The 27632-nt window shown below is 40.1% G+C and overlaps 2 protein-coding genes across 2 annotated transcripts; one reads left to right on the forward strand and one right to left on the reverse strand.

Moving 5' to 3' along the window:
• Positions 1-805: 805 nt before the first annotated feature.
• Positions 806-4612, forward strand: LOC136825592 (uncharacterized). Its single transcript, XM_067082176.1, has 5 exons — positions 806-1722; positions 2410-2730; positions 2993-3058; positions 3782-3924; positions 4597-4612. Exons 1-5 carry the CDS (start codon positions 916-918, stop codon positions 4610-4612), a joined length of 1353 nt encoding a protein of 450 aa, XP_066938277.1. The 5' UTR covers positions 806-915.
• A 5121-nt stretch (positions 4613-9733) lies between these two features.
• Positions 9734-22665, reverse strand: LOC136825634 (uncharacterized). The gene is made up of 10 exons (XM_067082252.1): positions 22323-22665; positions 21838-22011; positions 21211-21522; positions 20570-20970; positions 20052-20193; positions 19448-19660; positions 17102-17228; positions 16448-16666; positions 13796-13887; positions 9734-11631 (listed from the first exon to the last, which is right to left on the reverse strand). Exons 1-10 carry the CDS (start codon positions 22527-22529, stop codon positions 11434-11436), a joined length of 2085 nt encoding a protein of 694 aa, XP_066938353.1. The 5' UTR covers positions 22530-22665; the 3' UTR covers positions 9734-11433.
• Between the last annotated feature and the right edge of the window lie 4967 nt (positions 22666-27632).

The following is a 27632-nucleotide window of genomic DNA, read 5'->3' on the forward strand; positions in this document are numbered from 1 at the left end:
TAGAGAGAGAGAGTCTATATCATTGCTACTTTTGTATTTTTAGTTCGAGAAAAACCTTAATATCAATTCGTGACAGTGTTGCAATTTATTTTCACTGAAATGTATTGCAACTCGAAGCTTATGATATTGTTCTCTTTAGTATGCCGTATCACTTTTCAAATTAACATTGTGAAACTTCTCCGGACATTTAAGTCTAGCATTTCTGTACTTTTGTTGTTGCAGAATTTTGTATTTAGATGGAAATGTTCCACACCTAGTCATTCTTTATTCCCACCCTTTGCATTATATACTCCATATCTAATACCAGAACAATTGATCTTATGTGAAAATAGAAATAAAAATATTCGTGTAAGCAATATTACTTGTGAGGCATTACCGAGGAGAATACTTATTGGAATGACAGGATAATCTCATCTCAACTCTCATAAATTTGCATTCTCCTACCCATCTCGTCACACAACGAAAGGAAGAGGAACCAGGCTCTCCGCTTATCGTAAGCAATGTTTTTCTAACGTCATTCTTTCCAGTCGCAAAGAAATCGTGTGTGCCCTGGGCGCTGGAATATGGCACCCGCTCGTAGTCTTTCCCACGCTAAATGAACAACCAGGCGCGATAACGATGTCAAGTCATCTGCTAACGTGTTTACTGATGTCAATTGCCTGCCACTCTTTCTTCAGGCAATAACCACGTAATTGCTACCACCTGTCTCAAGGGCGTCTACTCCAGTCTTTTACACTATCCCTGGTTTTGTCTCTCATTCCTTCAAAGGCTCAAGTATAGTAGTGTCTGGGGACGGGAGGTTACTAGTTCCAGTTATAAGTGAGCGGGAATTTTATAGTCTTTCTCTTTTCATATCTGATGAAAAGAAATGACTGAATGTGAATTCCTTCATATCACCCGTGGAATAGAGAACCAATGTTGTCAGTAGCATTGAGGAAGATAAAGGAATCCATTTCACCTCCCTGCAGAAAATTCGATGGGGCTCGAAACAAAATGTCCTGGGAAACGGTATGGAAGAACAGGTCACTCATCAAAGTGCTTTTTTTCCTAGTGAAAATATTGGGTGGATTTCCTTATTGCTGGAAGACTAAGAGATACTTTTCCCAAGTCACCAGATCGATAGTGACTACCGTTTGGTCTTTCATCCTTCTGGTGATACTTTCGACATTCTCTCTGTCGAGTATCCTGCACGCACCCAAGAGCGACAACGAGGGACTTACCGCAGAAGTTACGGGATACATACTCAGCTACGGGACCTACGGAACCATGTTGTTGTTTTTTCCCTGTTTCGTTCTTCGGAGCTTCTGTCTGGCCGACGCTGTCAACACGATGACCGAGAATCGAGTCCTCCTCATCAGAAGGATTCTAACGGGAAAGGACAAACCTCAGATCATGTACATAACGGGAAGTGTTATCGCGCTGGGATTCATCAACTACACGGCGATAAGGCTTTGCTTAGAGAGGAGGAGAATCGCCTATTACGTGACGTCCAGTATGTGCGACTTCATCAACGAGGCAATAGTGATGACCGTAAGTCTTTTACTATACTCGCTGGTAAAAGTCTTGAGTCTTGAGGCCTTGGAAGTTGTCGATTCGCTCTGCGAAAAGTTCAGACGGGAAGATGCATCTCAAATGGAGGAGGGCAGTGAGTGTCACGTTTTAACCATAAGTCAGGGGATACCAAACGGAAGTCCTACGGTGCCACACACCTGTATATTCCCTGTGAGTATTCGGCAGTTATTTCTGTAAGGTTTTCAGAAAACCGCATTCCCAAGACGGTCAGGATGTGAAGCTCAGTGTTGTCAATACCAATTTTACTCTAAATATTCTTCCAGTTAGTCTACACTATAACATTTTTCAGTGCATTGACTGATTATGTGGGAATGCAAGGACTCTCATGATACATTTTAAATGATCAGAATAAATCCACGACTGCACTGTAATAATTCTATACATATATGGATAGGGAAACCTTAATGTGTAAAAAATAGATGGATTCTCAAGAAACTTCTTCAAAAGTCTACTTTTACCATTTCAATAAAACATCACATACGAAAAATCCCAAACAACAAGCAAATCAACAAGAATCCATTATCGCGGCTTGACCTCTATTAATTCAATTATTTGGAATGTGCACCTTTCTCTTAAAACCTGTCGTTTATAGGTCTATAAACAGTAGACTGGGAACCGCATTCAACCTTCTCCGTAGTTGCACTTCTTCTCTTCAAAGAAAATGCCAATGACGAATCTTCTTTTAAGTCTGACCATTCTTCTAGCTGCATTTGAACAGTCATTATCACCAGCATAATGGAACCTAGAGTATAGTTATTCCTACATCAAGGCATTGGTTTGAAAGTTATCTATTTCTTCTTTGACTCTTTGGTCTTACAATATTTTTTTTTTAAACAGGGTTCCAGAAGTCATCACGGGAAGCCGTCAGTGATTCAGACAGCGGTCACAGGACAAGAAGGGTCCAACGTGTACACGACCGACCGAGATTACTGCAGGGGAGTCTCTCGTCGCCTCATGGTTCTGGACGAAATTCTCCTGAAGGTGATGGACTACATGGGGCCCTTGGTAGCGTTAATCTTTTTCAGCTCCTTCCTTAACGTCACTACGATGTTGTACCAAGCAATCGTCAACATGAATACCTACTATGTGGCCTACATTACGCTCAAGATCCTGTCCGTTATCAACATCTCCTGCATCACAGATTCTTTGTGGTGGAAGGTAAGACGATATCCGTTCAAACGTCATGTGGCTACTAGAGTATCTGTCTAGAAAAAATTTTGGGCATTAATGAAGCGATTTTTAAACTGCACCATGTGCTGTAAGTTCGCGTTCCTTATTCTACTTTCCTGTTAATGCAGACTTTCTGACGTGGGTCAGAGTCTTCTTGACTATACTCAGCAAACCTGAAGCACAACCTTTTCTTAGCATTCAGCAGAGTCAGGTTCCCTTTTCCTCTCATTTATATTTCAACTTATTTCAGCGTGAATCCTGTCTTCGACAAGTTCGTCGCTTGCTTAATGCGTCTAACCTCACGAGCTCACAGGAAGTAAGTGCTACATGAGAGTTCATTGTTTTTATTAAAGAGGACTTTTCTCAATTTCCATTCATGAATGAGACTTGACGCAATCAGGCCCTTTTTTTGACTACCTTGTTCCACTGACAGAAGGTAATAGCTTTAGAGATCAAATTCAGGATGAGCAAAATATCAAGAACCTCTTCAGTGTAAACAATGTCCGAATGTTAAGAGGACATCATAGTTGAAACGGACGATGCTAACTAACCAGCTGATGAGAACTACCTCACCAGAAAGTTTTGTTTACAGGCCAAGAAAGGAATGAAATTGTAATGTTAAAATGCCAAAAAAAGTCTCTCAGATATTTTGGAGATTTTCAAGCATCTGACTGTATAGTAATTCATTGCTATAACCATCGAGTCTGATGGCTTCATTATCGTGCCTAAGCCATCCTTATCTCCTATACGTTTCATATTAGCATATTAGTCTCCAAATCGGACTTTCCGTTTGGTCACCGAGGAAACAAAATGAAACTTTCAAGCTCACTGGCCATGGCTACAACTTTTGGAGAATTGACTAGAAGTCTGATTCAAAATCGCGATGTCCTCGGAGAATCCTCGAGTCATTTTATGAATCTAAATGTTCCCGTAATCTGTGAATTTATCTGAAGGAGACATTGGCAATACTGACGCCACACACTGTATAAAATGACCGTGAAAACTATTTTTTCATTGTGACATAAATGACCTGTTCCAGGCCGGTTTGAATGACGTCGAGAGAGCGTTACTGAACAGCCCCGAATTCCACATCTGTCACCTTTTCACCCTGAACAGAGGGATCATCCTACCGGTTAGTGTGCGAACGTCGTTGATTATTTCGCTTCTGCCCGATGATTCAAGGTGACAATTATGCATGGGGAAGCATCCATAAAAGTCAAGTCAGATTCAAGAATTTATTCTGTTGCCCATTGCTTTATACTTCACTTCCTTGCAGTCGACCATATGGATGTTCCGTGTACGTAATTTTTACTCCTCATCACTTAACCATTACTTGGTCGTCACTCAGCTCTTACGTTTTACACAAGCTTTTGTTTATTCCCTTGTATAAGTTGATTTTATCCATGTTACTCATTTCCTCAATGCAACGACTACCAAGTAAATGCTTCTTTTAATTTCGTTATCCCTTTGTTTACAATCTCCGCTGACATTCCTCATCTGCAAGACCTCGGGTAAAGATGTTAAAAGCCCCTGAATCGATATCCGTGACGAGCTGGTTGCGAAGGCTTTCCACAAAGATCAATACAAGCAATACATTGATGTCTTGATATTTTTGCCTTTTAAAATGGCTACCCTTGTATCCTAACTCTTTATTACCGATTTGGCAATCAACTTTCACTTTTTTATATATCTGTTTGCTATTCCTTCACTTATTACATTAAGTTACCTAGTTTTAGATTCTTGTGAATGATCTGTTTCCGATAGCGAATGCCTGTTTATTCACCTGTTCATTCATTTACTATCTAATATTATTATTTATGCATCATTTGTATTCAATTGTCATTTCTTTCCCAGGTGGCGAATGCCTTGATCACATATTTGGTCATCGCCCTTCAGTTCGGGAGTTCGGAGTCTGCAGGCGACCTAGAAACTACCGAGTCTCCAACTACCCAATCGTAGAACAGGCGATAGAACAGTTTCCCTGTAGGTTGCTCAGTCTTTCTGTACATCTGATGATGTTTAATCCGAAGCTTATCAAGTGACGGTTGTAGTTTCATGAGCTGAATTCAGCAGGATTTGTGTTAAGGCATCTAAGCAGTATGAAGCTGTCCCTCACGGACATGGTCAGTGCCAGCAGTTCTTGAGAGTACAATCTCTCTCACACACATATACATATACATATACATATACATATATATTATATATATATATATATATATTGTTACGAATTGGGACCGTTTGATCAACATATCTGGTCCCTTTTTGTATATGAATATATTTAGTAATCCAAAGAAAAGAGAATGGGTTTAAGGTCACTAGTAACAAGGAAGTGTTACATTAAAACTACTTTATTTAACAACAGCAAGAAAAAATTAGAAAATGGTAAAGGATGGCTTTAACCAATCTTGTTTAACAATACTAAGAGTAAGCTATGGATAATGTGATTACTTTAACCACAGGGGTTTTCACTTCAGAAGATAACAAATCACAGGACGAATAAGGGAAATTGGAGCATCTTGGGGAAGTGGAACAGCACCTATTTTAGCACCTTCCTGTAAGAGAAAGACGCGAGAATCAATGATAAATTTTAGCATGTACACTAGCCCTAAGCTAATGGATGGGATACTTGAGCCTAGACTGAAAGGGTGTTTGTGATAAATCAAGATGAAAAAACTGTGATCTCACATTGACCAATATGGCAGATTGGATAAGGGAATGAATAGGATGTTGAGAGGGTCGATGGATGGATGATAGGGATAAGGAATCGGTTTACGGTAGGATAGGTTTTCGTGGGAAAATGAGGGACTTCCAAACAGACACCTACCTGATTTGGTAATAAGAGCAGTTAAGAGCAGGTGAAACTCCAACGGGCTGGACGTCATGTTTAGTTCCAAGATATGGCCTCATGGGCTAGGCTTCGTGACGGCTAAAAGATGAAAGTTGGCACCCGACCTCCATTGGTGCCAGAGATGAATGGAGTGGCCAGCAGGTACGACTGACTCCTGTGGTTCCTTGTGTGAGACAACAAGCAGCCCGCTGCTCGAAGGTGTTGGAGACAGGCTGACTGGCCATTGGGTTGGTGTTAACACAATTCATCTTTGCACAGGTATCACACAACTGGGCACAGCCAATGTCGGCCTGGTTTGGCTCATGGTCAACAACTTGTCTGTGGGCGGAGCTTATTGCAGTTTGCTTCCTCTCCAGTCATCAGCTACCGTGTTTCGGGTTCTGGCTAACTGGCTCTGTCTCAACTCGTGCGTGTAGGATCTGGTGGTATCACCCGTTTAGCGGACAGGATATCAGGGGTGAGATTTGAAGTGTGGTGAGCAAGTGGGAAGTTGGGCCATGTTTAGTGCAAATTTTAGATGCATCTTTCGAAATTTTAATTAATTTATCAGACTTTACTTGGCAGAAGACTGTAATGGTGACAATATATATATATATATATATATATATATATATATATATATATATATATATGATTATTATAACTTTTGTATGTGATTCATTTATCACACATTACCACAGGTGAAAAATAAGAGACAGGGTGTAGGTCCTGACTGGTTTCGACTTTATTTTCAAGCCATTGACGAACGGCTGATATATATATACAGTATATATATATATATATATATATATATATATATATATTTATATCTATATGTATATATAATGTTGACATGTATGCCCAACTTTGTTCTGACAGTGGCAAATAAGTTACTACTAATGTGGGAAAACTAGATGGTAGACCAATTGTATAAGAGAGCCTTTGTGATAAATAAAGTTGTTTACGTATTCCTGACCTGTCTTTTTGATCTCTCTCCCCTTAGGTAATGTCTAGCTCTCAGTGGTTCTTTTATGTTACGAATTTTGTGTTGTGTTCCTCATGTGTTCGGATTTGAATATGAGTAACGGATGCGTGAATTTCGCCATTTTTAGTTTTCTCTAAAAGAACACTATTGTGCCAGCTTTGTCTGTCCTCCCTCAGGTCTTAAAACTACTGAGGCTAGAGGGCTACAAATTGGCGTGTTGATCATCTTTAAAAAGTATACCTTAGTTTTTTACTAGACCACTGAGCTGTTTAACAGCTCTCTAGGGCTGCCCGAAGGATTAGACTTATTTTACGTGGCTAAGAACCAGTGGTTACTTAGCAATGGACCTACACTTATTGTGGAATCAGAACCACATTATAGCGAGAAATGAATTTCTTTCACCAGAAATAAATTCCTCTAACTCTTCATTGGCCGGTCGGGGAATCGAACTCCGGCCCATCGAGCGACAGTCCGCAGCTCTACCGACTCACCCAACGAAGAGCTTGTGTTGATCATCTACCCTCCAATCATCAAACGTACCAAATTGCAGCCCTCTAGCATCAGTAGTTTTTATTTTATTTCAGGTTAAAGTTAGCCATAATCGTGCTTCTAGCAACGATATAGGACAGGCCACCACCGGCCGTGGTTAAAGCTTCATGGGTCGCGGCTCATACAGCGTTATACCGCGACCACCGAAAGATAGATCTATTTTCGGTGGCCTTGATTATAGGCTGTAGCGGCTGTACAGAAAACTCGATTGCGCCGAAGAAACTTCAGCGCATTTTTTACTTATTTTCTAAAGTATTTCTTTCTTTCATTATCATGAGAGCACCTGTAATTCTATTATATCAAATCATTGTATTTCATTTATTGTAGAATTTCCCTGATGTTGTGATGACGTATATCACGAAATGTTGGAATAAAGGACTAATTATGTACGCCCGCATATTCCTGCCTTTACCACTGAGGAGAACCCCCGTAGTTGCAGGGGGGGGGGGGTGGCAGGTAGTGGCGTCAGTGTACCTCACGCGTTGCACGGCAGGCGTTACTAGAGGTTCTCCATAGCGTTCCTTCGGCCCCCAGCTGCAACCCCTTCCGTTCCTTTTACTCTATCTCCGTTCATATCCTCTTTCTTCCATCTTACTTTCCACCCTTTCCTAATAACTGTTTCGCCATTATTTCCAGCGCTGAGTGACCTCATACGCCCCAGAGCTTGGCCTTTGGCATAAACTGTACATTCCAATTCGAACCATCGAGATGAAAATTTGTGCCCTGAGTTCGCCCGAGTTGGGTAATATACTGTATATATATAATAATATATATATATATATATATATATATATATATATATATATATATATATATATATATATATATATACATATTATTATATACATACATACACACATATATATATATATATATGTATGTATATGTATTTCAGTAAGTCCTTTAGAAAGAGACTGCTAATTCCAATCCAGACTTCGGCCTGGCTGAAGCCCTTTTTGGTCCTTAGCCCTCCTAGGATCGATCTCAGATCTCTTAATGGTGAGGCCAGGTTAACTACTGGACAGCGGGACGTAATATGCTGAACAGAATTCTACAACGGTGGCAGGAAAAACTACTCCCTGGACACTGTTGCCCTGGGATGTGCCAGCATCTTGGGAAAATAAAGTACTGTATCTCATGGGAGAGGAACGCCTGGGGAGGGGAGAGTATGTGAACCCCTTAGGAAGCAAATGTCCCACAAATAAGTGGAAGGTGAGCCAACCTGTTTTGAGGCCACCAGCATCCACAGTGTCAGGCCAGTTCACTTAACAAAGATTGTTATTGCGATGGAAGGAAGTGGTACAAGCTGAGCATTGCTGCTCTATGAATGCCAATGGCTCGGGATGCAGAGGAACGCCTAGTGAAGGGTCATTCACGGTTCTGCAGTTAAAATAGGAATTTGGTAGTTACCACTGTCATAGTTTTCTTCTGAGCCACCCCTTGTTAGCTGAAACAGCTCGATGCTGTGTGTACAACCCGTCATGACGCTGTGTGAGGTTTGACAAATTCGCAGACACAGAGTGATTTACCTTTATTGTTAACATTTTCGTTATAACTATCTCTAGTGGCTAATTACAATGCTTCAACCTAAGAGCAATGCAAATTCTCTACATCAAACAGAAGCTGTAAGATTCACCAAAAGAAAAATATCTTGCAGTACACTTATGTGTAAAATTCAGTGCTGGATGAGTGACAAACCTAAAGATTTTGATTTTCACTTGAGAATACAATGCAAATGGTGTTCGTCATTTCAACCTCATGTCACACGAAGCTTATCACAAATCTCTAGTTTAACTTGGTTGTTCAATGAAAATTTGTTCATTGTTTTAATACCCAACTACTTATCTGATTTCACAATCAGTAATACTCACACGCTAAACAATCTGTGAATGAGATGATATTTCACAAAATGCTGACCAAAGCTTTTTTTTTTTTTTTTGCCTATTTGCTGTTGGCCTTTGACAGCCACTAGGCTTACCAATCAAGCTTTTGGTATTGTACTCGTTCTGCCTTTCCTTGCAATGCACAGTTACTAAGCTTTCCTTGCCCATTTAGCTGTCATTCATCCGTACAGAATCTTCTTCTTCTTTCTCAGGAGCAATTTTTGTGGGGTTTTCTCCTTCTCATTCAGTTTTAGCCCAGAGAAGCTGGACAGAATCCTACGTGAAGGGCAAGCACTTCTCTGAAGAATATTTTTTAGCGCCCAAAATGGCACTTTGACGAATAAAAGAAACATATATTCCTCTTGGAAATGCCTGATTTATCACAACGAAGATTAATGTTACCTGAAGAAGATGGTGTCCCCAAGTTTCAAGATCTTGTAGACCTACTCAAAAAATACGCAAAACTTCCTTGCTTTGTCTTTTATCTTATTATTTCCTGGGAAAATCTGTGTTTTAAAGATACTATATTATATTTTTCTTTGAAGAACATCATCTGCTTTTATCGGTAGACGAGCATTCCCTAAAATCTGAGCTTACTGAGAACGAAACACTGTGAAACATGCGCCTTTCCCTAGACCTATTGCTTTCAGTAATTAACTCTGACAACACCTTAAAGAAACGCGCTACGTAAAGTTTCAGTTTGCTACTCTGGGATTAGAGAATGCTCAGTAAAAGCTGGATTCCTAATTTTTTTTTTTTTTTTTTTTGCTAGTACCAGGACCCAGGAGACTTTTGGCAATGTCAGTTACCTGGAATAGCGCCAATTTTGATAAGAAGCCTATATTACATTGTAAGAAGAGCTCCGTATACAATCATCACTAATTCATTCTGAGAACTTACATCTGAACTTTATAACGCAGTGTAAATACCTTTGTAAAAATGAAAATAAGATCAGTGCCTGGAAATAATCCTTTTAAAACAGGTTATTTTTCTTAACAAGGGTTCCAAAGAAACCATAATGAACAGGTAAGTACAGAGTGGAATCGGGAAATAAGCACAGGCAGAGAGGAGTTACTCACTTCTCTGAAAATATTCTAAGTTCTTAAGGGTGAGCGTATTTGTGTGTATGCAGATTTTTATGACGTGTTATTAGAGGTTTAGTCATTTTTAGCCCACTGTCCCCCATCCCACACATTACTTCATTCATAATGGTTTTATTCTGCGCAAATACAACCTACTATTGGAAGTTATTTTGCTAAAACGAAACGTTTCATTACAGGCCATTGCTGGTATACGTGGCGTCTCAAGACATCAAGACGTAAACATAAGTGAAAAATGCAATCAGTATCAAAGAGCATTCTACATCTAATTCAGCATAATTAATCTAAGCTCTACGTATACAAATATGAAGGCGTTATTGATGCAACTACCTACTTTATCCTCTGACTAAAATCATTACATCTCAAGAAGTGACTTAAACGTTATTAAGGGCATTGTTTGGTGTAAAGTCTAAGGTTTTCTATCAACACGATACCGTCTCATTATCTCTCTCCCTTTTAAGGCGTTGCTCTGCAATTCTTTCGTTACATTATTTACCCTTTCAGAAGAGGAGGAACTGTTTTCTTGGACACTGTTCTCTCCGCGTTGTTACAAACAATACAGACAAAAGAATGCAGGTTATTTTCCTTCACCTAATAGGCCTCTTTCTCCAGAAAACAAAACCCAACGCACTTCGATGGTATGGAACCGACTTGGACTTTCGATAAGTGGAAACGCGAGCGCACGTGTTTAGTGAAACGTGAATTACAGAAAAGTTGCGACTTACGGAGATGAATGAGAATCGCAATTTCCTCATGACTGACCTAAACTTGATTATTGGAACCAACCCTGAAAATAAGCAAGTGGGAGTTGTTGCAGTGTGGCAGAAAATCAAATGGTCCTTGTGACACTCAAGGAGACTGAGTCGTTTTTTGTGAAAGCAGATTACTTCTCTATTTCCTCCCGTCTGATTTGCACTCTGTCTCTGGTCTCGTTGTCTGTCAATGTGAGATCTCAGAGTCTATCTACTCCCGCTGGAACCGGTACGGAATCCTGTTTGGTGCAGGCTTTTAAAAAATCAATAATGTGTACGACATTAACACTGAAAGAACTCTGCGCATGTTATTTCGTATCACACCAGTGCAGCGTTACGTTAAGAATCACATTATTGTAAAGCAGTGTTTCATGTTTCGCGCGGATTTGCAGTGACAACTGTCTTCCAAGTCAGCACTCAACAAACGTCTGTCCAGTGTCAATGTTGTTCAGATACTTTCATCTGATTCAATTTGCTCTCTCCGAAACTTACATTAGGAAACCTACGGCGAGAAATTCTTAAAAATACGTTTAAACCTGAACGCTTCTTTCCAAGATTTGGATCATCACCGATCGACTTCTCTGCACCTGACAACTTAGTCCAAGAACTCCTTGCAGAAGTTGATGACCCTCCTGTAGAAGGAAGCCTGCTGGGAGCCCAGGTCCCTGGCGATGTCGCTGCGCGGCTTGTCCGCCATGAATTCCATATCTTCTTCCCTGACGGAGTACCGGCGTCTGTCAGGTAACACGCCATGCTTACCTGTGAGCCAGTAGGTGTCCATAACGCCACGGCCCTGCAGAAGCGAACCAGCGTCAACAAAACGGGACTTCGTGAACATTCATTCCACGGACGTGGTCAGTTTCTTGTCGGGAGTCATAAACCGTTGCGTGAAATCAATTTAAGTTGACCGCTTTCCTCTGATGCTTTAACATATTCTTCTAGAAATGACTAGATCTCCCTTTTTTTCAAACCTCATCTAAAAGGGAGGAGTTCTTTTTTTTAAACTGAGACACTAGGGCGTGATGGTAAAGGTTTTTGAATCTAAATTCTGGGGTTTCCTCAAGGACAGAAATAAAATAAGGTGAATCTGTACTCCAGAGAACCAATCTAGTATTTATGTCAGTGTTCTTTGGTGTTCTGTAAGAATTAGTGTCTTTCAATAAATCCATTAAATAAACGTCACAAAATTCATACAATTTCTCACCAAGTCTTAATAAAAAAAATTAGACGGGGACTAAATAAACTGAATGTTTAATGAGCATAGCTCACAGACTGCGAAAGATGGCCCGAGTCCGGATAAAAGTATTAACACCCTACATCACGAGAGAGAGAGAGAGAGAGAGAGAGAGAGAGAGAGAGAGAGAGAGAGAGAGAGAGAGAGAGATTTTAGATTTGTGAACAGTTGCCATGTATTCCCTATCTCGTTTATCACGAACGGCAAATGCAAATGGCGCTACAAAGGACCTTAAATATTTCCTTCCGTTTAAGACCTCGGGAACTTTTCTAGGTAAAAGCTGAAGCTATTTTCGAAAGAACCCTCTAACGTTTCATTTAAAGTTTTATTTTCACTGACGAATTTGAGTTACGCTCACTTTTATGAAATGTTAGTAGAGACTGCTAAGAGTCAATAAGCGAAAACAGGTCCCCTGTGCCTTCATGCGAAGATTGACCGACACTGTAAGTAATTCACAATCCTCTAACCTTTGGCCTTTGAATCTCACATTTTTTTTATAATAAAAAAGAAACAGAATCCCCCCCTCTCTCTCTCTCTCTCTCTCTCTCTCTCTCTCTCTCTCTCTCTCTCTCTCTCTCTCTCTCTCTTCTCTTTCTTTGTAGGAGTGTTGTACTTCTTAGGTAAACATCAGGGGTCTTTAGAAATGTGCAACCTATCAGATAATTTTTTGCCTCCTTATAATTTGCAGCATATACACCATTTGCCAAGAAATGATATGGTAGCTTGTGGAACCGTGTACTTTATGAATAATGGATGAAGTTTACAATTAATAAAATAAAATGAAAATCATAGCAAATGCTGAATTAGCAATCTGTTATTTAACTTTTCACATTTTAAAAATCTGACTAACTCTGGATGTGACTGCACTGAAGAATTTTAAAAATCTGACTAACTCTGGATGTGATTGCACTGAAGAATTTTAAAAATCTGACTAACTCTGGATGTGATTGCACTGAACAATATAAAGCTTCTTGGATACATCAAAGGGGCGTCAGTTCATAAAATGGTGATTATTCTTACGTTTATAATCCTCCACTGGAAACCCATACTGGTCGATTATGACCGTCCTTGGGACAATTAAATAATAGATTTGAACAAATATATTATCTAGCTATGCCTATTCTAACTTAGCTACGGCTGAGTTTGCTCGGTTATGCTTAACGTTCAAGGATAATGTTAATGACGATGTTCATTAAGCCACTTAGTGTACGCACAATAAAGAACCAACGTATAAACCCCAGCGTTGATGGTTACAGAGAAAAAGGTCACGATCATTATAATCAATTATTCAGAGCACATACTCAAATGATGCAAGCGTCTCCCATTGAAAAATGTAATGACAAATTGGCTTCAACAAAATAAGATTTCCAAATGAAGCGAAAAACGTAAAATGGAAAGTTAAAAGATTAAAAACTTACTTAAAAATATAAAAAAGAGAAATAATTAAGGAAAAACGTAAAAGGGAACATTAATAGATTAAAAACTTACCTAAAATTACATAAAAGAGAATAATTAAGGCAAATCAGGCTCCCTAAGAACCACCTCCCACTTCCGTCACACACACCCCCACCCACCCACACATACACACGTGTTAAAGTAAGACCTGTCAACATGCGACGCACACACACCCACCCACACATACACACGAGTTAAAACAAGACCTGTCAACATTCCAAGAAGAGAAAAGCGCAGGACCTGACCTGAGTTCTTCCTATACCCTCACCTTGATCTCGAGTTCCCCTCGGAGCTTCACGATGAATCCGCCGACTCTGTCGAGGCAGTCCTTGGTGTCTTGCGAGATATGGATCTTGAAAGCTGGGGAAGAGAGAAGACAAAAACGTTCTAAAAGGAGGATTTTAAGGAGTCATTTCTGTCTATTTCGAATTACTAATTCGGCTTCCTCACGAGTTCGTTTATTCATTTTAAGCGAATAATTCTCTGGCTATGACGGCCGCTTTCCTCAAACGAAATTCAATGAAAGTATTTTTATGTCGCCTTTCTACAGGTATTTTTGTCAAGATTTCGGTAAGTTTAAGAAGGATCACCCCCCCTTGCTTACTTCCGGTAGTCTACACTGATGCCGATCATTATTAAGGAATATTTCCGACTGAACCGGTCAGAATGTAATGCGGCATTATCTTTAAACTTGCAACACTACTTTACCAAAATTAATGTCTTTGAGTCCTGACAAATTTTTAGTTTCGCAAGAGGTTTTTGGAGACCTTGACAGGACAATCAGACTCGTGTTGATCGACTGGGTTCTCCGAGACTTGAGCGTTGTAAACTGACGTTACGAGAACTAGCGAACCAGGGTGATGGGGTTTGGGAATAAAACGTCTGTGCCTGTCCTCGTAGGTTATATTCGCTGTGGCCAGGCCCAAAGCAAGAGGTCTAAAGCAGCCAGTCGCTATTTATGGACGGTAAACATCTTGGAAGATGACGAGAGTGACGGAAAAAGTCAACGATTAGTTTCGTCGCAAGCCATCAAGGCTGTTGGAGAGCAGGAAATATGCTCTGAGCAAGCGGTGCATGAAAATAGGCCGAATACTACCGTAGGCTTGTTGCGATTTCTCCAAGTCCATTATTCAAGTTTCAGTTTATTTGTTTTCACGATTGACCAACAAATAATGACAGACCTCGCTTTGCATTTTCGCGTAATAACCCCTGCAGACAGCATTCCCTTAAAAATGATGAGTAATATAAACGTTTTTGTTATTATCATTTTAGATTTCACTTACACTGACCTCCAAATAAATTCAAGGACAGCATACTAGGAATAAAAGCGATAAAACTGCTTCAAGGAAAATCAGAGCACTTGACAGATCCTACAATAAGTGGTCTGTTATTTTCCGTGAGTCAGCAAGAAAAGATTTTTCTCTATTTTTGCACTCTCTGGAGAACTGGCAATTCTACGCTATTGGGTAAATGTGGCTGGGGTAGCTCTAGCCCTGCTGATGACTCCCAATTTCTGCATCTCTCATAAAATCCGAATTTTATGAACGTCTGTTGGCATACTCTCCGATGTAGTTTGTAAGGCCATGAGGTCCTCATGATTAGTTTTGACTTTCGCACTGCTTTTGGTCGCATTCAATTTCCAATCAACAGATTGTGAAGAGTTAGTTGTTGATGGGCACTCTACTGACTTTCCTGTAATCTCTGGCGTTCCCCAAGGTAATGTTCTTTACCCTTTACTTTTATATTACAAATGTATGATAAGGGGTTTGGCGTTGAAACAAGCATATTGCTCATGCAGATGATATTGCTCTTTTGCATCGATTCCATCTCCTGGGTATAGACCTGTGTTTACTAAAACTTGATAGACATTGAGCTCAAATCAGTGCATGGTGCCAATTGCTGGGAATGAAGTTAGACCTTCACAAAACTTACATGCACCTCGTATACAATTCTAGGTGTCATTACTGACTGCAGTTCACTTTTAAGAAACATGTTCATTCGCACAAAAATCGGTATACTGAGAGTCTTTCAAGATTTTTTGGAGACCTTTCTGTCCCAAGGAAATGTTTTAATTTTTTCAGTCTTCCACATTGTTAATATTGTTACTTTCATCTTAAATTGCTGGACAAAAACTTGAGTTCTATTTAATCTCTTATCCAAGATCTCTTGATAATAATTTCTAACTGTCGTTCCGTTAAACCACTGTGTATGATGTACAAGATATGTATGTTATATTTTCAATACTCATTTGCATTCAGACCTTCTCAGACTGTACCGTCTACAGTATCGGGTTTGCAGTTAATTCTGACCATCTTGACTTTTCTTCGGTGAGGTTCAATAGTGGAATGAACTTCCCGTCGTTGAATCGTTAGAACCTGAGAAGCTCGATCTTTGTGCAAATGCTTTTTTTTTTTTTAGTTTATTTACGTTATTGATTTTAATTTGCTATTCATCTTATTTGTTGATCTTTCATTATCTATTCATTACTTCATAATTTAATTTCCTGAATCTGGGTTGCTTTCCGTACTGAGACACTGGCAAGTAGCACTCTGCTTTTCTAGTTAGGGTTGAACCTTCGCTCGGAATAATAATAATAATAATAATAATAATAATAATAATAATAATAATAATAATAATAATAATAATAATAATTATTATTATTATTATTATTATTATTAGTGCGAGAAAATAAAAATTATAAGAGATTTTGAGAGAGAGAGAGAGAGAGAGAGAGAGAGAGAGAGAGAGAGAGAGAGAGAATTATCCACTACTTACGAAGTCCCGTAGATTATTATTATTATTATCATTATTAGTGCGAGAAAATCAAAATTATAAGACATTTTGAGAGAGAGAGAGAGAGAGAGAGAGAGAGAGAGAGAGAGAGAGAGAGAGAGAGAGAGAGAGATCATCCACTACTTACGAAGTCCCGTAGATTCGATCTTAGCGGCCAAGTTCACCGTATCCCCGAAGAGGCAATACCTCGGCATTTTGGTGCCAATAACCCCGGCGACAGCCGGCCCCGTGTGGATGCCAATTCGGATCTTCAGCCTCTCGCCGGGCATGTGGGGGATGACGAAGCTCTCCATGCCATGGAGGAGATCTATGGCCATGGCAGCTATTTCGGCGGAGTGGTCCTTGCCTGCGGTGTGTCAGGAAACAAGACCCGTCATTGTTTATCGCGTTTCACTTCTCATTTCGTTTTGGGGTAAGAGTTCTCGTTGTGGTACCCCGATGGCTTTGTTATTTCAAACATTAATCATTAAAAAACTTGTTTCTCAAGATGTGTGATGGATAGTAATGACTGGTAATCAAATATTTCAAGCAATTATCCTCCGCCTACTTTGAAATCAGAAAGACTTCCAGTTATTCCGGGCCAAATGAAGACTAAATTTGCAAAAACACCAAGATAAAATCTGAAGCTAATTACGATTAATAACTCTTAATAATCAGTCATTCAAACAATCACCTTCCTTTCACATTTAAATCAATTCCGGAAGAATTCAGGAAATGACCGGCCTCGTGTCTCAGAATAATTAACGATCATTGATTGATAATCAGTAATTCAAGCGATTACCTTCCTCCCTCATGTGAAGCCCAGAAGCCACCATGTAAGCGTCGCCTATCGTCTCGATCTTGTACACGTCGTAACAGTCGATGCGGGAGTCGAACATCTTGTACAACACGTTCATCAGGGAGATGACCTGCGGGAGATACGTCTAGCAGTTCTTAGGACATGGTGCATTCGCGCGCTGGATCTGGCATCACTGACCAGCGCTCCTACGATGCCTGAGTAGTTTTAGTCAGATTTCTCGGGTAAAATTTTTACAAGCTGACACAACTACGTACAGAAATAAGTCTCTCTCTCTCTCTCTCTCTCTCTCTCTCTCTCTTTTATCTGCAATTGACTTTTTCTGTACCAGAGGTCATACAATGTTCGTAGTTTTAAATTTATAATCAAACTATGGCTGATAATATAATACTTGGGGTACGTAAAGTGGTTGACCGAAATGTCGACTTTGAGAATGCCAGAAGAGTTCTCTCTCTCTTTCTTTCTGATTCTGCGATTATTTTCACCATTTCCTTTATGAGAGCTCAAATTTCGTGTTAACTTTTGTGGAACCTCTGGAAATGTGGTCGTATACCAACGAGCAGTATCTCAGCAAATGAGGCAAAATTAATATATAGTATTACAGCAAAATTAGTGTCCTGAAATGACTATGCTCCGCTAATGTAAGAGGTCACATTTAACAGAAGTTCAGTCATCCTTTGTAATCTGCAATATCTATCTTTTTATTCCGTTCTTTTTCGGTATTTAAATTTTTTTGGTTTTATTACACTTTGTAGCAATAAAACAATTAGTAGTTTTGAATGTAAAAGTCGATTCTTACCTCGCAAAAATTATGTTAAAAAAATGGCAAAAGCGACGGTTATTTTACAATCCATGATCACTTTAGCTTAAAAGCCAAAGGTAACGAATCGTCTTTGACTTCGGATGGGGAGGGGTTAAGGGGAGTTTGAATGCGCGCGCGCGCGCGTGTGTGTATGTGTGTGTAACGGTTATGCTTAAGATTCTGAAAAGCTCGGATAAAGGAAATAGAAATAATTATGGAAAGAGTAATATTTCGGAATTTATCTGAATATACGTCGAGTGTTAGCCTAGCGAGAACCAGGAAAGACGGATTTGATTACATTTTTGTTTTCTGAAGCAATAACTTTCATATGCTATATAATGTGGTTTTATTATCCATGTTGTATCTCTTAAATTATGACTTATTGTTTAAAAATCAGTAATTCAAAATTTCCGAATTTATTTCTGGTTAAATAACATAATTTCCTTGAGCCATTCAGACTGAATATTTTTTTGCTATATACTATATATATATATATATATATATATATATATATATATATATATATATATATATATATATATATATATATATATATACATATATATATGTATTTATGTATATATACAGTATATATATACACACATATATATGTATGTATATATATATAATTATATATATATCTAAATTTAAAGTAATTCCCATAAAAGCACTTTAGAGGAAAAAGTATAGTATACAAGTACCGCATTTAATACGTTTTCTAGCTTCTCTCTTTCTCTCTCTCTCTCTCTCTCTCTCTCTCTCTCTCTCTCTCTCTCTCTCTCTCTCTCTTTCATTTGAGGACCTGGGTTCGATGTGAGTCAGAAATTTATCTTTGTGAAAACAAAGTGAGTGTGTTAGAGTATTTTCATCACACACACACACATATATACTGTGTATATATATATATATATATATATATATATATATATATATATATATATATATATATATATATATATATATATATATATATATACATCCTATGTGCTGAAAATCAGTCATGATCAAAGAAGACTGAGTCAAAATATGGCTTATTGTCATTATTTTACCTACAGTCCTTTCAGTCTACAGAGGGCTGTCAGATTAAAGTAATACATCCATATAGAAATGCGAATACATTTACCTTTTACTTGTATATCTCTCTACTCTTCAACATTGTTATCGTATGTTTATGTATCTATATTCTGAGTGTTTATCGTATCTTTCGAAGTTACGGGTTGAGGTCTTACTATATCAGTTGCTGCCTTAGGTATTTTTTTATAAATATTTTGTAGGAAAAAATCTCAGGAACTTCTATGATCTCTTAAATTAACTTAATAAATTACGTTCAAACTGCTTTACAGTTTTGAAAAGTTAATCTTTATATTTTCACCATTACGTGAAATTTCATTCATTTTGCTTTCTAAAATAATTTGCGGTTCCTGATCTAAAGAATTACCGAAGAGAGTTTCCTAATGGAAGGGGCTGATGAAAGTCTAAAACCTTAGCACTTGCAATTACTTTTCCCCCCCCTCTAGCTACAATGTCACCTGCATGGGCGTGCTCTCGTAAACCATCTCTGAGAAGCCGACGATGTCGCTGAAGTAGATGGTGATGGAGGAGTAGGTTTCGGCGGGCACTGCCTTGTGGATCCGCAGCTGCTGGGCCACGCTGGTGGGGAGCATCTGGTACAGAAGCTTGTCCGACCTCCTCTTCTCGAACTTCAGCTCGTGGGTTTTGTGGAGCAAGGTCTCCGAGAAGGCCTGGGAGAAAGTGAGAGAGAGGGGAAAGATGAGAACGCGCCCCAGCGAAACAAAAGGCTCTCATTTTAGAACGCCTGAAATGGAAGAAGGATTGAGTGGGGTGATTATGAGGAACACTTAGGAAAGAAACAGAACAGAACAGAGATAATTGTTGGGGCAAGTGAGGATACGAGTGAACAAGGATAGCCAGATGTTTCTTCTTCTGCAAACGCTCATTGAGTACCTTTGGTCTCGTTACTCTTTGCTTAGACTGAAATCTGATCGTCCTTGAGAGAGATGCCTTTTTTTTTTTTTTTTTTTTTGGCTCCGCCGAGCTCAACACTGGAAAGGGTTTGATCAATGAACATGAGGCCACCTTGTCTTCGTGTGACCTTACCTGGAGGGAACCTACCTGCAGGGTCCTTGTGATCATCCTGACGAGTATGATGATGACGGGGGAGATGATGAGGACGACGGCCAGGAGCGCGATGCCGATGACGACGTGGCTGTTGGAGGCCTTGACTTCCCTCATGATGGTGTGCTCAATGGTCGTCCTGAAGGCGGAGGAGCAGTTGGACAGCTAAGACTGGGAGATGAATTGCTTGACGTCATGCTATGGGAGCTCTCTGATTAGGCCAACAAATATAAATATTGCTCTCTCTCTCTCTCTCTCTCTCTTCTCTCTCTCTCTCTCTCACACACACACACACACTCTCGGGTTCATACCCTCGAGATCGGAGTCTAAGAACATCAAAATGACCCAAATTAGAGAAAAAAAAAGAGCAAACAACTGACATGCTAATTTCCCAGATATATATTTTGAAAGATTTATCTTCATTCTGAATGGACCTGATATCTGAATCTCTTATTCGTTCAGTATTTTCTGAGCAGCCGTAGTTTCAGTATCCAGGAACAACAGTTCAAACTTACCTAATTTCATACTGAACTTTTTGCAGAGCGTCCAAGTAACCCAGCATCGCGTAAAAATATTCTGTGGCTTTTTCGAAGTCTGGCTTGATCTTCTCTCGACCGAGAATTTCCAGACGCCTTCTGGTGATGTTGGAGTACCAGGGGTAGTCCTTCTGCAGCGCCTTGTACCTCGTACCAATCCAGTAGGCGAAGTTTTGTGACGCGTTGAGGAAGTCCTGCCCCAGGGCGTCGTTGGTAATGAACGCTATGTAAGAGCTCTGGTCAAGGTTCCCGCGACCGAAATATTGCTCGCCGAAAACCATCGAGATCCCCAAGTGCTCAATGGCGCGGATCATGTTCTTGTAGGCCAGCAATGGTCGCCAAACCCCCGAGGCGTCTTTCTCTTTAATTTCCCTTGTCAGCTGAAAGGAGATGACTACGGGTCAGTTACCGTACAGGCAGTCAGAAATGTCACCCATTTTAGTTCTTATTAAAATGAACAGACTCCAGTTATAACTCTCGTCATACATGATCCTGTTACCCTTACTGAGAACATGAACTGATCATTAACCTAAGAGACATTTTTTTTTAATTTCTTATGAATTATCAGCAAATAGACAAAACTAACAAGGCAACAGCTGTAATAAACTCGCAGTTGTTACCTGATCTAAGAAAATATAGTTAGCTCTGTTGTAGAATGCAATTCCCGCCTCGATGCTCGGCGTGTCAAAGTTGGTGATCTTTTCCCTGAAATCGTCCAGGCGGATCCTGAAGAGGATCTTGTTCTGGAAGAGCTCATCGTCTATCCTGAACTTTGGCCACTTGAGGTCGTTGATGAGGGAGTTCGTGTAAGCAAAATGTTCGGAGAGGTTCCTTCGGATGACAGAGCCGTTGGTGAAGAGGTAAAACGCTATTTCGGCCCTCTCAGACTGCAGTGCCTCCGTCACGTTGCCAAGGCCCGTGCTAATTTGTACCTGAAACACGCAAATGTAGGTCTGGCTAGGAAATTCAGTGGAGTAAGTTTTTTATAATCTGTACTCTTTCAAGCACTGCAAATTTATCACTTACTGTAATGGCGTTCTTGAATATAATATAAGTGAAGCATTGCAAAAGATACACTTTTCAAATAGCTTGTGCTTTGCATTCCTTGTCAATTTAACATCTCTCGAAGGTAACTTTTCATGTAAAACTACTTGTCTTCCTAACTGCGGCGCCAGTTCTGGGAAAATGGTAAACCAACGACTCGTCTTGCATACTCACCTGATCAACGGTTTCTTTTGCACACTCACCTGATCAATGGTTTCTTGCATGCCATGCTGGTACTCGAGGATGCTGACCATGTTGATGGAGTTCTGTATGATGAGGGCCATGATGGGCACGAAGGGCAACAGCAGCATCTGGATGAGATGAATCTGCTTCCCTTTGCCCGTGGTGGGATCCAGACCACAAATGCCCGTCTTGACCTGAAATAGAGGCGAAGTTTATTTATTTATTTTTTATTTTTATTTATAAAATCTAGACAGCTGCTTTTCTTTGGAAGGGTCTGATTTGTTAAAGCAATTTTTGTTGCCAGCGAGTAAGGCTAATTAAAAACCTTGCAGATATTTTTATCGACAGATTGCTGAGCTGGAGGACAATTTTCCAAGAAGGTAAAGAATTTATCATTTTTACGTGTCGACCGCATACGGATGATAAGCAATTAAATAACGTAATCATATAATGACTTTTAGTTCCAACCATGTAAATGAAGAAATTGGAATAATTCTGAACTTACCTCAACCATTTTATTTTCATCTTCACTGTCGATGGAAACCAGGGAGGGCCTTTTAGGCATGGGGGGTAAATCTAGATCCTTCTCCTTCTTCATGCCTCCCCCTCCTCCTCCGCCTCCTCCTCCTCCTCCTCCACCACCACCTCCTCCTCCTGCAGCAACTTCCGCTGCATTTTCGGGCGCCACTTTTCTCTCACCAACGCTCTTCATACTTAGCTCATAGAAGCTAAATGGTGTAATATACCAGGGATATTTGGTATTGGCCAGTGTGGGGGACTCGTCGAGACTCGATGGATGTGTGAAAAAGCAGCGATGAAAAAATAATAAGGAAATTTTTCAATGGAAAAATGAAAGAATGGAAGGGCAGCCTTGCCTTTCGTGCCCTTCCACTAACCCGATGGAAACGGCGTCTGCCAACCGGGCGAAGGCTCACGCAGGAGGGTCAGTTGTGACGCGAGACTCCTCGCATGAGAGAGACTCGTTTTGCTCTCGAGTTTTCCTCGCTGGGCGTCCTTCACACGCGACGGGAACCGACACTTCTTGAGCCTACATCGAGCGGGCTTCTGCGCTCGTTCTACGAGAAAATAAACAATAAAAAAAAAAAAACTAAGTCGGCAATACTCCCTTCGACAAGACAGACATTCCTCTGTCCCTTGGTCAGCGGCGAATGTTTTCAAAAAAAGTTGACGGACTCCCTCGAAGGCGTCGTCGTCGGAGGGTCCTACAGGAGGGGGGTGGTGCAGAGGCAGAGGCCGGATGGTGGCACTCGGACAAGGATGTCTCAGTGGCGTCCAGAGCGAGCGGCGGAGGACAACAGCCTCCGAAGGTGCTGCAGACCGACTCAGTACGCATGCGCGACCTTTGGATTGAGAGGCTCGCGCAGGGCGACACATCGGCACATCGGCCCTCATTGATGTTCGTTGCTAATGGGCATTGATCACGGCATCAGGGTCCCTTATCGGAAATAAAATGATTTCGGACGACCTGCCACATATGCTTGTTTTCTTCTGATCACTCCGTGGAACCTGAAGGCGTACGCAAAACAATATGAAGCGACACGCAGAAGAATTCTCGACGAAAATGAAACGTTATAAAAATGGTTAAGGACATACAGTATTTTTTAAAATTTTCAAAGCTCTTCTATCATTAATTGCTAATTTTTTCGCATCTTTTAAACCAATCAAAAACACCTTCTCGAGTATTTTTTTTGGAAGGTTTAAAAACGTTCCCAAAATCCCAAAGAAAGCCGATGTATTAAAATATTATTATTATCATTATATTTACAAGCTTCCTAGGTTGTCTGCCTCTCGTGGACCCGAGCCCGCTACAGTGGGGGGCGCCCAGGAGGGGCCAAGATTTTTTTGGGGGGGCCAAAGAAAACTACACAAAACTAATGTACCAATTCTGTAATTAGTAGAACGTACTATTCTCGAATGCATACAGTATATCCATGTTAACAATAGTATTAATAATCAGTAAACCTGTATTTGAAATGATAGAGCTCAATTTTCAATTAATTTTCAACTCTTACTTTAGGCAAATGTATCAAATGCATCAAATACTGTAACGTAAATTTCCTCACAGCCTTATATTCAACACTAGCCTCATTTCTATTATCAAGGTTTAATTGTCAACTAGAGTATAATACCCTTGTCATTCAAGTATATCAAAATAGTGCATATCATCAATAACACAAGAGAATTATGACCCTCCAAAATCTCTTCAAAATTCCAACCTATAGTTTCAATCACTTCATAAGTTGATGACATTAAGTTGGATCAAAATACCATGAACAAACATGTCAATTGTGTTAAAAGCCTCTAACTACATCGATTCATTTCTCAGCTCTATATAAGTTGTAGAGGTAACAGGAACCAGGATACTGTCATTTGATATACACCACAACTGTAAATAAACTAAAAATATTTCTTAATACTTTCTCAGCTACAACATTCCAGTGGCATGTAAATGGCTCAAGTAGAGAATATTAATACCATCAGAATGGATCAAATCCAATCAAAATAATATCATCAGCAGCGCATGTGTCAACTGCGTTAAAAAGAAAAAACATCCACTTCTCATCCATATACGAGTACAAGCCGTACACGTGAGGTGAATGATTAAGAATATCCCAAAACTGTACATTAACAAGAAGTATTTTTCCTTGTTTTAAACGCTGTGTTTAAAAATCTCTTTCGATCGTCGTGGCCCACTATTCTGTTTTTCTGGGATTCCGACATTGTTATTGTCATCATTATCATTAGTGTCTTGGTTTCACGCGCCCACACTGGACGAGCCAATGCCAAGGGCCAGTCATAACTAAGAGAACAGTGAATGATTTTTAACAGAACTTATTGTAGGGCTCTCAACGTGTAGCAAGCAGACGCACTTAAAAAGGGCTTCTTGGGTTTTCTTTGGCGCACGCGCCTGGGCAGATCTATAGCCTAGGGGCTGCTACGGGTTCTCCAATCCCCTCTTTACGTGGAAGAACTCATTTTAGCAGCAAGATAAATCATGGCAGCTACAATCATGCTGTAGAGTGAGGATACTGAAGCTAGTGCCCGGAGAGAGATTGAAATTTTCTCCCCACTTTACGCGTCCACAGCTATGTCCTTTTCACTGGCTGTTGAAGGTTTCTTACAGCCATCAAATGCCACTGAAAATTAAAACTTGGAGCTCAAAGTAACACCACGTACTGTTGAATCTATTTTTGATCTTTTAAAGGTTAACCGAATTTGTATCGATAAAAGAGATGAAGGACTGAAGCGAGATTAGTAGAGGCTAACTAGTGTCACTAGAAAATTTTCAGCAACATAAAGGTGAAAAGCCAGATTTGATAAGTTCAGGGCTAGCTGCTGACAATCTTAGAATTAGATGAGTCATATACAGATTAATATTCAGTTCGAACATGCCTTGACTTCTAGCTATTGCCTCGAGATGCACAGAAGAATATTGTTAACTCTAAAATGGAGTTACAAAGGCTCTATTGTTTCCAAGGTTCATCATGGACACAGGAGGCTAGAGTCTACTATCCATTTCAGGGACCGCGAGTCATTGTTTTTCTTAAATATCTTTCAAACTAATTATTTGATCGAAATGGTACTTTGGCACATAGTAAGAGACGCCTCACGCTAATTTTTGGAAATGTGATGCATTGTCAAAAGGTGTTAGTTAAGGCGTTTACTCTTGACTTTCAAAGGCAAAGTCGCATGAGTCAGCAGGACTAATCTACGCAGTCGAACGTCCGCTATCACCCATAGACAGTAAAAGGGGGGGGGGGATGATGGGGAGGCCAGGAAAGTGGTGTGAGGGAGGGATGAGGAGGGGAAGGGAGAGGGAGGGATGAGGAGGGGGATAAAGGACGTTCGAATGCGTAGTTTGGCGATACTTGGCAACACCATGCAAGTCAAGAGTAAACGCCTGAATTAAAACTATTTGACAATTCACTATATTACCAAAAATTAGCGGGAGGTGTCTTGTACACTGTGTCAAAGTACCATTTCGATCAAATAATTAGTTTGAAAGATATTTGAGAAAAACGATGGCTCGCGGTCCCTGAAACGGATAGTAGGTCAATTTCAAGGAGCAGCCTCGGAGAGTGATGGAATTACTACACCTGTGTTCATGTAGTTCCTTGTATATTTCCTATTGAATTTTACTTCTAAGGTAAAAATTCAAAACGAATCACACAATATCTCCCTTGGACATTCTCTTGAATCAGTGCAGAATTTTTTTGCTTGAATGACTTCATCCAAATGATTCCCTGTAATCTGCATGATGCCTTAACGCTCCAGCTGTTATTTATTAAACAAAACTTTAAGAAAGGGTTTGAATGCAAAAGATAAGCAAAGATGTTTTCGTACTCGATAAAATGAAAAATCGCTTCATTGATAGTGATCAGTGTCGCAAAAAAAAAATAAAAATAATATTATGTTACTCGCCATAGTGAATGTATTGTACACACTGCTCTCAAGAGGCGATTAAAGGCAACTGATTACATAGGAGTAAAAAAAAATCCTCTCTTTCTTATCCTTAATATCCGGTAATTTATATAGCTCTATGACTTTATGTTTCTTCGTCTAAAAGATTCCACAACTTTAGTTTAAGTTTTATCTCGTATGAAATATTCTACCGTTTGTGTCTCGAGATTTTTATTTTCACGCACCCTCCTCATCGTAGCTCGTTATCTCATCTCTTGAAAAGATAAACGATAAGGGAAGTGTCACAGAAATAAAGCTTCAAGACACGGTATGGACATAACATGTAATATAGCACTGAGCTGTTTTCACTCCAAGCAATTGAATACCATCTCCCATGGTGTTGTGCGTTCAGCCGTACTTTGGACAATATTAGAATTTATTATGGTGTGTCCTTGAAACCCCTTTTTGTTTATTTTAGCCCTTTTTCTAATATTTGTTGCGAGCTACTGCTGGTCGAAAGGTCAGTGGAATGAAAGAACGGGTGGATGACCAGCAAGAGATGTCAGAAGCTGTGGGCACGGCGTGGGACATTTCATCCCAAAAGACTTGCTGAAATTCGGAAGGACGGCTCCTTCTGAAGACAGCCCCTCCGGTGGGAAAATGAACGTATACACACATACATATGAGAGAGAGAGAGAGAGAGAGAGAGAGAGAGAGAGAGAGAGAGAGAGAGAGAGAGAGAGAGAGAGAGAGAGAGAGAGTTTCCTGTAACATCAAAGTCTGGAACACGAAATGAAACCACCAAATGTTCCACCACAGCTCGACTTCGCAAGAGCAAACTTCCCTTCACCAAGTGGGCCCTACAGGCAGCTGGGCCGCTGACCCCTTCGACTGAGCGTGACCTAAAAAACCCAAACCTGAATCCTAATCGAAGAAGCCCCGACTGGTCTCTCCATAGAAAGAATGCATATCTATTTGGCCATTAACCGGAAGCTCAATAACCCTTAACCTGCTATAGAAGGACCGGGAGATTAACCCTCACTATTGACATATCGGGCCAATCTCCGACACCATGACAACGCCATCCGGCCCGGGACGGCCAGTGGGCACTGTCCTTCATGTTCATCTGAAGACATGTCCAGCCTCCGAAATTCCTCTCGCTTCTTTACTCACTGTCTTTAGGAGTGTATATTTCTATTTTACGCTTTGTCGAATTTATCTTGTTGTTAAAACTGTAGTGCATTAACCTAATAGCCTGGTCCGCGCGAGAGTTATTAACCAGGGAGCCCTTAACTCTAAAAGCATAAAAAAATCTCTACAGTTGTCGGTGGGTCATCTTCTGGACATCTGACAGATAAAGGACAATATAAAATGACAGTTTCAGGTTTAGGAC

Source organism: Macrobrachium rosenbergii, chromosome 39, assembly GCF_040412425.1.
Source record: "Macrobrachium rosenbergii isolate ZJJX-2024 chromosome 39, ASM4041242v1, whole genome shotgun sequence".
Taxonomy (NCBI): domain Eukaryota; kingdom Metazoa; phylum Arthropoda; class Malacostraca; order Decapoda; family Palaemonidae; genus Macrobrachium; species Macrobrachium rosenbergii.